The 10,336-nt window shown below is 44.6% G+C and overlaps 1 protein-coding gene across 1 annotated transcript; it reads left to right on the top strand.

Annotated features, from left to right (window-relative positions):
* The first annotated feature begins 8,885 nt into the window (after window positions 1-8,885).
* LOC149949862 (uncharacterized protein F54H12.2-like) lies at window positions 8,886-10,058 on the top strand. The gene has a single exon (XM_090169535.1). It carries the CDS (start codon window positions 8,886-8,888, stop codon window positions 10,056-10,058), a length of 1,173 nt encoding a protein of 390 aa, XP_090025661.1.
* Window positions 10,059-10,336: the final 278 nt, after the last annotated feature.

The following is a 10,336-nucleotide window of genomic DNA, read 5'->3' as shown; positions in this document are numbered from 1 at the left end:
GTGTTTTCGCCTTCACCGCGTAAGAACCCGGACCCTTTTCTAGATCAAGCGGGGCCATCACATAAAATCTTGAAGTGGGATAGCGAAAGTTCGATTTCATCATTTAACTGGTATTCGAGCGAAGATATTCCTCCTCTTTTATCGCCTCTCCCCGCGGACGATGATGATGTTCCACCGCCTCAACCATTTCAACTCGATGAACTAGATATCGACCAACCACCCCCGATTCAAGTTGGAGGTAATCAGCCGGAAATCGCTCAGCCTCTTCAAGCACCCCAGCCTGAAGACCTTCCTGCTATTCAAGAAGAGGATCCTCTACAGCTCCCAGTCATCCCGCTTCAAGTCATCGAGGCTCCGCCTGTTCAACAAGATGGCCAGGGTCTTCAGCTGGAACTACCCGCGAATTTTGAAATTATCCAAGATGGAACGAAAGAATACCCGCTATTCAATCTCGTTGGAAGATACGTTGAAGTGCGCTTCACCGCGGATGTAGAACTCGGGACTACGCAGTTCGTGACCTTTATTTTTGATCAACTTCTCGATGATGACCGAGTTCAAATTTCGTGTACCTCGGAAGTTTTCCCGGCGCGGGTGCTCGAAATTTCTTTTCGTCAGAAATCGCAACTTCAGCCCGGTGATGTTTTCGATTTACTCGAAGGGGGGATCTATCTGGATGAGCGAGATGATTTCTGGAACTCGCCAATTTTATTCACGTTAAACGTGGTAAGATTACCTCACGGAGGGTCACTGAGGCGACGCGGACTTAAAAAGCATATCGATTACATACGCGATAAAAGAAGTTTTATCTCAGTCCAAAACAAAGACTCCTTGTGTCTCCCGCGAGCATTAATTATTTCTATCGCTCATTTAAAGAAAACGCGAAACCCCGGAAATAAAGAATATTTCCAGGAGTATAAGGCTCTGTACAAGGCCTCTTCGCGAAAACAAAGGGAAAAAGCCGAAGAGTTACGCGTCGAGGCGGGCGTTTCGAAACGCGAATGCGGGGCTTTCACGAGTTTAGTGCATTTCCAATTTATTCTCTCTGATTATCAAATAATCGTTTTTGAGGTTTATAACGACAGACCTAGAGTATTATTCCAAGGGGAAGGCGGGAACTCCGAAAATAAACTTAATTTAATTTATAATCAGAAACATTATGACGTAATCGCGAAATTGACGTCGTTCTTCGCCACTAATTATGCGTGTTCCATCTGCTTGGTCGGATACGATAAATTGGAACGCCACAAATGCGCGATTTTCTGCAAATCCTGTTTCAGACATCAGAAATGCTCCGGCGAGCTCGTCAAATGCGCCGATTGTTATCGCTCCTTCCACGGACTGGAATGCTTCCAAAGCCATCGCGAATCGGTTCCCTCCCTCTGTAGTCAGGTTAAAGTGTGCAAAGACTGTTACAAATACGTGGACTATCGCTCTAGGGAAACTATCCATTCTTGTTCGGAAGTTTTCTGCCGTATTTGTAAAAAGCACGCGCCGCATCCTCACCTTTGCTTGGTCCAACGAATTAAAGACCACCCCGAGCCTGACATGACCAAACGAAGATTATCACTAGGGGGCGTGCCTTCTTATCTTTTCGTGTTTTATGACATCGAGTCGATTAGAATAAACAACACGTAAATAAAAAGGGGGCGTTCGAGCATGAGCCGTTTCTTCTAATATCTCAAATTGTATGCCCCGCGTGTATCGACGAGCGAGACTCCAACTTCGATTGCGGGGTGTGCATCCGCTTTAGCTCGCGACAAAAAATTTTTTACGGGGGAAATGTCGTGGGGAAGTTCGTGGATTATATCAGAACTCTAGCGGATATTAAAAAAATTTACTTATTCGCCCACGCCGCGAAATGTTATGATCTCCAATTCGTTTTCAAAGCCGTTCTGTCAATCGACGAGACCTTTGTGCCCTTCGTGATAGTAAACGGGACTAAAATTCTCTTCTTTAACTGTTTTAATTTCAATTTTCTCGATTCCTATTCGTTCATCCCCATGGGACTCGCCGCGTTTAGGAAGACGTTTGGACTAGGGCCTTCCATGGATAAGGGTAGATTCCCTCACCTTTTGTTTAATTTTGTCGAAAATAATTTCGATCCCGCTGACCCCATAACCACTAATTATTCGACCGAGAAGGGGGATAAATTTCCTCCCCTCGAAGCGTACGGGGCTAACTATCTAGAGGTAAAGGAAAAAGCGGCCCTTCTTAAATGGCACGGGGAGCAAATAGCCGCGGGCGGTCACTTTGACTTTCTAAAAGACGCGATTTCGTATTGCACGGCGGATGTCAATATACTCCGACTGGGATGCGCAACGTTTAGACGTGAATTCATGGAAATCTGCGACACTGACCCTTTCCGCGCTGCCATCACGCTCCCGGGTGCCTGCAATTACGCTTTAGGAAACGCTTTCTCATTCCTGACACGATAGGTATACTCCCCCCGGGGGGATGAGAAATAGGGACCGACAATCAACCGCGGCTTTTGAATGGCCCGCCTGGGAAGAAAAAAGCAGGGGTATAAGAATAGTCTCAGCTATGCGGGGGCGGGAGGCTATGGTAGGTAAATTTAAAGTCGACGGTCTAGACGGAAATGACGTTTACATGTTCCAGGGCTGCTATTTTCATGGGTGCGTTCGCTGTCAAGTAGTGGGAAGAGACAGACCTCTATGGTCAGATCCCTCACAAACGTTCAACCTCAGGTACCAACAAACAGTCAGGGTCGTTGCTCAACTCCGGAAACTTAAGAAAAACGTTATAGAGATCTGGGAATGCGATTTTTACGAGCTTCGCCGTCAAGCGAAGGATAAGGCGTTTTTCGAAAAAGTACGTGCCATGTTAATTTCACCCTTGAATCCTCGAGACGCTTTTTTTGGAGGGAGAGTTAACGCGACAGTCCTTTACTACAAGACCAAAGGCGATGAACGCGCGTTTAACGTCGACATGCTTTCACTTTACCCGACTGTCAACCTTCTAGATAAAATACCCGTCGGTCACCCGAAAGTTTTACTAGACCAGGATGATTTACGAGATCTCGATTCGCTGGACGGGTTAATTCAGTGTCGCGTTCTCGCCCCTCCTAAACTTTTTCACCCTATCCTACCCATGCACTGTAATTCGCGACTTCTTTTCCTCTTATGTGGTACATGTGCACGTCTAAGATTTCAAGGACGGTGTCCTCATTCCGATCCCGAGCGGGCATTCGTGGGGACATTCGTTTCCGACGAACTGAAACTAGCCGTTTCCAGAGGTTACAAAGTGATTGAAATGTACGAAGCTTGGCATTATCAAACAACGCAGTATAACAAGGAGACCCAGGAGGGGGGCTTGTTTTCGGACTACATCAAGACCATGTACAAAATGAAGGCCGAGGCTTCGGGGTTTCCAGCGGGGATCACTACCCCCGACGAAAAAAACAAATACGTCTCGGATTTCGAGGACCACGAAGGCGTTAAACTCGATCCCGCGAAGATCGCGTTAAACCCCGGTAAACGTGCCGTCGCGAAGTTAATGTTAAATAGTTTTTACGGTAAGTGGGGACAACGGAATAACCTCGTAAAAACCGAGATCATTAAGGACCGCGAACAATTCTTTAAACTATTTAACGACCCGAATATCGAAAGGAAAAGTGTCTTGGCGATAAACGATAAGACGTTGCTTGTCAAATGGGAACATCTCAAGGAAATCGATCCGGCTCTGGCTCATGTAAACGTAGTTTTAGCCTGTTATACCACCGCTTTTGCCCGAATGAGGCTCTATAGTCACCTAGAGGCTCTAGGGAATAGTATATTATACCACGATACGGATAGTTTAATATATAGATCACGCGATGGCAATAAGCTAGTGCAGGAAGGGAGCTTCCTCGGGGATATGACGGATCAATTATCCGAATTTGGTCCAAATTGTCATATTACCGAATTTTGCTCGGGCGGCCCGAAAAATTACGCCTTCCGCGATACTGGTGAAATTAAGGAGGTCGTTAAGGCTAAAGGTCACAGGCAGAACTATTCCACTAGAAATTCCATCTCTATGGACTCGTTGAAAGGGATGCTCGGAATCGACGTAGACGCGCCCACTCTCGAGAAAGAAATCGAAATCCCCCACCATATTTGTCGGTTAAATGATCATACAGTGGTAACTGTAAAGCAAGTTAAAAAATATCGACCAGTTGTCAATAAATTACGCGTTATCGATAATTTCGAAACATTACCGTTCGGCTATAAAGAATAATATTTTAAAAAAAATTACTAGTTCAGTATAACCCGCTTATAGAATGTCTGTAAAAGGAATTTTTGATTAATTACCCTTATACGCGAGGTTTCGGTATTAACTGTTTTTTATCCAACATATTCGAAAGATAAGTCGTTATGGCTTTAAAACTATTAACCTATAATGTAACTCATATTAGACGATAAGTCCCACTTAAAATGGCAGCATCAGTATTAAGTAAAGAACACCGCTAAACTCATATTTTTATTTTTACCCGAACGGTTTGTTTCTTAAATATCGATGTAGTTTAACTTAGAGACCTCATTTAATAAAAGCATGTTACCACTGTATGGTCCTTTCTCCGCTCTTCTGAGCGGGCCGAGCGGTAGCGGGAAGTCCGTTTTGATGGCGCGAATTATAAAAAATAAAGATGAAATGATTTCCCCCCGCCGACAAAAATATTTTGGCATTATAGCGAGCGACAAACACTTTATGACACTTTAAAAGACTCCGTAGTGTTCCGAGAAGGAGTCCCCAATCTCGATGATTACCCCGGTGAAGAAGGCGAACACATTCTCCTCATGAACGAGAACAATGGTCAAATCGGGGCTTTCTTCACGAAAGGCGTTCACCACCGTAATATAAGCTTCGTATTTATAACCCAGAACATTTTCCCAAAAACAAAGGATGCGCGCGATTGTTCGCTGAACTCGAATTACATTGTTCTGTTTAAAAACCCTCGTGATCAACTTCAACCCGCTATATAATTCCGTCAACTTAGAGGCGCAAATTACCGGTTCGCTATCGAGGCCTATCACGACGCGACCAAACGCCCTCACGGCTATATTCTTATCGACAATAGGCAGGAGTGCCCCGTTTAAGAACGGATATTTTCCCCGACGAAACCGAAATGGTCTATATCCCTAAGAAAAAAAAGTAGGGAGTATAAAGTCAGCGGAGAGGAAGAAGTCCCTAACCAGTTCGAAAATGCCGGCCCTGGTTGCCAGACACAAAGATTTTCTCTCGGCCCTAGGTAGATCAAATTTTAAACAACGACGCGCTATTCTCCATCACGCTAAAAAACCCTTAATTGATGCTATTGCTGAATGCTGCGATAATACTTTGAAAGGGAATTTAAAGTTAAACCCTTGTCAGAAACGAAAACTAGCTAAACAAAAGAAATTCATTAGACAGGTAGCCTCTAAAAAAGTAGCCTGGCGTAAGAAGAAATTAATTTTAGTTCAAAAAGGTCACGGGATTCTAAGTATTCTCATCCCCACCGTTATTTCAGCCCTCAGTGGGATTTTAGGTCGTTCTTAAGGAAATAAAAAAATGTACGCTCAAAAGTTAGCCTTAGTCCCCCTCGACTCGTTAGGAAAAAATAATAATAATAATAATAATAATAATAATAATAATAAAAATGTTCTCATCCCCTCTCGAGATACCCCTCAATTTTCGTTTCACATCCGTTAGGGTCCTCCGTGGATGAATTAAATAATAGCATGACCGACGTACTCAATTCCAATCTTGACATTAGGGATAAAGTTAAATTATTCGAGCAGATGTTCCACCGTTATCAAAACATTAAGGATATAGCGACGAAGCCAAAAAATAGAAAAGAAACCGGGCAAGACACGGCCTTCTTAAATCTCGTACCTATCCAGTTTAGGGCGAGTGCGAAGGACTTAATTAACCGATTGATTAGCTTAGGCGATAAAGTTTCGTGGTCGAGTGAAGGCGAGTTGTTTATAGATCAAACGCGCGTGCCCGGGTCAGATATCGCTACGCTCGTAAGTTACGCCGTTGGGGCTATAAATAGAAAACGAACGCCTCCCCCCACCGGTTGGAACGAGTTCGACGCCTTGTTCACGCCTACGGTATCATTCAAGAAAACAATCCCGCGAGTGAAGAAGTAAAAAAATTACATTTTCGGCGAAACCTAGAAAAGCATCAGTCGTTCGGACTCCGCTCCAATTTAAACCCCGGGTCTTATCGAAAGGGGTTATCAATAGAGGCGCGAAAAAAAGGAAAACGGAACAACCAATATGGGAAGAGTTTCTAACCCCGAGGCAGTCTTGAAAAAAATTTATTACGATCCAAAACATCCCGCGAGTTTCGACGGATTGGAAAAACTTTATCAGGCCGTGAAAGACAGAGGTATTCCCCGGGAAACGGTAGAAAAATGGTTAACGAAGCAAGAATCGTACACGTTACATAAGACCGCCTATCGGAAATTTAAAAGGAGCAAGGTTTTTGTAACTAATATTGGCGACCAGTTTCAAATGGACTTAGCGGACATGAGAGACATTTCCGAACACAATTCCGGCTTTAATTACCTACTAGTATGTATCGATACATTCTCGCGACGCGCGTGGGCAGTCCCTTTAAAAAGTAAGAAAGCCGAAGACGTAATCGCCGCGACCGAGAAAATATTCGAGGATCTCACGCCTCTTAAAGTTCAAACCGATAAAGGGGGGGGAGTTCACGGGGAAAAAATATCAGGATTTCCTTAAAAGAAAAAAAGTTAAATTCTTTACTAGCGAAAACGATACAATCAAAGCGTGTATGGTCGAGCGACTAAATCGTACGCTAAAGGCTAAAATGTATAAATATTTCACCGCTAATAACACCTATCGAAACTTGGAGGTCCTCCCTGATTTAATTCATAGCTACAATACCACGAAACATTCTACGATAAAAATGTCACCCCTAGACGTGAAACCGGATAATATCCTGAAAGTATTTAAAACAATTTACAAGGAAATCCCCGTGAAAAGCCGGCGTCAACCTAAACTTAAAGTCGGTGACTTTTGTCGTATCAGCAAATACAGGGAGGTATTTGATAAAGCCTATCCCGGTACTTGGTCAAAGGAAGTCTTTAAAATCACCCGCCTCGTAAATTTAGACCCGCCCCTTTACACGATCGAAGATTTAACGGGGGAGGCAATAAAGGGACGTTACTATCAGGAAGAACTGCAATTAGTCGCTAAACCTCGACTATACAAGATCGATAAAATTCTCAAGTCTCGGAAACGCAAAAATCAGGTCGAATACTTTGTCAGTTTTGTAGGATATCCGTCGAACGCGAACTCGTGGGTCAAGAAAAAAGATGTATCTGACATTACCTTCAAACGCTAGAATGCGGGTTTACGCCGACAATACGATGGCCTCCTATACCTCAGCGTTACCGAAACCTGTCGAATTGGGGGGGGGGGTCTTGGGAGTGCGGACTAGCTGAGATAAATTACACTAGCGCGTTCTTCAACGTCCTCGAGGGACAAAACACTATCGTTTTCATGGTTGTCGACGAAATCCCTCCTGTCGAATGTAACCCGTCTCCAATCGAAGTCAAGCAAAATGAACCGGAGACTAGCATCGAAAAAAACCTAGAGCCGCCTCAAGCCGATCAACCTACTTTGGGAATAACACTTAAAATACCACGCCGGGGGAAAAAAATCCGAAAGGGAAAAAAACGGAGCAGATTTTCGATGTCGCCAAAAACGGTGAAACTCTTACGGGTGAAGCTCAGATCGCCGAATGCGCGGCTCAGCCTAGAAGACCCAGAGGGACCTCCCACGTTTATAGGGTACCCATAGGATACATTTAATAAAGATAATAAACGAAATTATTAATGATATGAAGACGTCTCTTCAATATAACGAGATCACTCGTCGAGTTCGAATAAGCCCCTTTCGTCATAACGTACTAGTGCAATTTCATTTTGGTCTAGCCATGACATTGGGCTTCGGTCCCGGGATTCAATCTTTGGAAAGGGGTTACCGGGGCGTTAGACCGGCCCTTATAGGCTTTCAAATCCCCCCTCAACTTTACGTTTACACTAATATCGTCGAAGATCAAATGGTGGGTGACACTCTCGTTCCTCTCGTTAGGATTGTCCCCGTAGAAGGCTCGTTCGGGGATAACGTCGGGAAAATATATGACGTGCCTCATTACGTGCGAGTCTCCAAACGCTATTTCGACACGATCCAAGTACATATAATGAACCCTCAGGGGAAACCGGCGCCATTTGCCTTCGGGTCTCTGACGGTTAAACTACATCTACGGAAACAAGATGCCTAAGCCGGATGTCCTCGACGCGCGGGGGTCCTGTCCGTATAAAAATTATTATCTTAACCAAGCCCAAACCGGGGGGGTCTAATTTCTATCAAGGAGCGGCTTATCAGAAAGGACATGGTCTCGGAAGTCTGTTCTCGGGGCTCTTCCGCTGGGCCTCCCCTCTTTTAGTTAGAGGGGCGAAGTATATAGGAAAACAAGCGTTGGGGGTCGGCAGTAAAATTCTCAATGACGCCGTTGCGGGGGAAAATATAAAATCTTCGGCGAGGAAACGTTTCGGTGAAGCTCTAGAAGGGATAACCGGACAAAGCGGTTCGGGGCGGAAAAAGCGTAGGAGAACTAAAACGAGAAGCAAGAAGAAGAAAACAACGAGCAGGAGGAAAACTAGAAAAAGGACCGTTAAACGCAGAATCGGGACAGTAGCTCGTCGGAAGTCCACGAAACACGTTCGTGACATTTTTTCCCTCAACTAAAAAGAACCAAAATGTACAAAGTTGAAGCCTTGAAATCGGAATTGGACCTGTTCTCGGTCACCCCCGTGCAAACTAGCGTCGAAAGCGCGACTCCAACTTTCTATCGACCGATCTCTACGCTACGAGATGATTCCCAAATTTTGTATCCCTAAAAGCCCGGAGTATACGGATCTCGCGATGAGTCTCCTTCACGTTAAATGTAAAGTAACGCGGGAGAATGGGGCTAATTTAGACCCCGACGTTAAATTATCAACTTGTAATAACCTAATGCATAGTCTCTTCGATCAAATTGAAATTTACTTGAACGACAATTTAATCACGCCCTCGGCAAGTCGATATTCATACCGAGCCTATTTAGAATCGCTCTTGAACTATTCCGGCGAGGCTAAAACTTCTCACCTGACTTCGTGTCTCTACGCCAAAGACGCTGCCGGAAAGTTTGACGATATAATTACCAACTCGGGGAGCAAGATTCGTCAAGCAGCTATTAAGGATTCAAAGGAAATTTCCTTAGTAGGGGCAATATACGCCGACCTTTTCAACATTCCGAAATACCTTCTAAGCGGGGTGGAAATTAAAGTTCGACTTTCTAGGAGTAAAACGGCCTTCGTCCTTATGGGAGACCCCTCGTTAAACGTGGGAAATTTTAAGATCGCTATAACGGACGCTACTTTGGAAATACGGAAATGCAAGATAAGTCCTCAAATCATTCTGGCTCACGAAAACGCTCTCTTAGGCGCCACAGCGAAGTACCCCTTTACCAGGACCGAAGTGAAAAGCCACGTACTGCTCACCGGCGTTTCAAATACGATTCTCGACAATGTGTGGCTGGGACCGCTCCCTCAACGCGTTATTATCGGCCTAGTCTCGCATACGGCTTGCGCGGGCGATTTTCATAAAAATCCTTATAACTTTCAACCATTCGGGTTAAATTTCTTATCTCTCTACGTTGATTCGGACGCGGTTCCGAGTAAACCTCTCCAGCCCAAGTTTTCCCAGAATCAATTTGCCCGTGAATATTACACCTTGTTTACGGGGACGAATATACACTTTAAAGATGATGGGAATAATATATCGCACTCAGAATATCCGAGGGGTTATACTCTATATGCCTTTGATATCACGACTGATCTTTCCGCAAGTGACAACTCTCATTGGAACCCCGTAAGACGGGGACAGTTACGTATCGAGTTGGGATTCGAAACCCCGCTCACGGAATCGGTTTCGGTCGTTATTTACGGGGAATTCCATAGTTTAATGCAGATAGATAAAGATCGCAACGTGGTGATTGATTATTAAAATGAACACGTTAGAAATAAACGAGATCCTCGGGCATTTACCCGGGTATCAAGGTACCTTTGCTTCCGATAGACTCCCCGAATATATCCCTTCCTTCCCCGCTTCCCTGGTCGTTAACCTCGATCCTCACGACGGGCCCGGGACTCATTGGGTAGCTATTTACCTAGACGCTTTCAGGAGGGCCGGGTACTTTGACTCGGCGGGTCGTCCGGTAACCCTCCCCACGATAAAAAAGTTCCTGAGAAAAAATTCCTCGAAAATACTCTACAATAGACGTC

The sequence above is a fragment of the Leiobunum rupestre genome, chromosome 3 (genome assembly GCF_980474605.1).
Source record: "Leiobunum rupestre chromosome 3, qqLeiRupe1.1.hap1, whole genome shotgun sequence".
Classification (NCBI taxonomy): Eukaryota; Metazoa; Arthropoda; class Arachnida; order Opiliones; family Sclerosomatidae; genus Leiobunum; species Leiobunum rupestre.
The sequence above is the reverse complement of the archived record's forward strand: the minus strand, read 5'-3'. Positions and strand labels throughout refer to the sequence as shown.

Bases quoted from the DNA above. Each gene is read 5' to 3' on its own strand.
- LOC149949862 (XM_090169535.1), top strand. From the start codon at position 8,886: ATGATTCCCAAATTTTGTATCCCTAAAAGCCCGGAGTATACGGATCTC.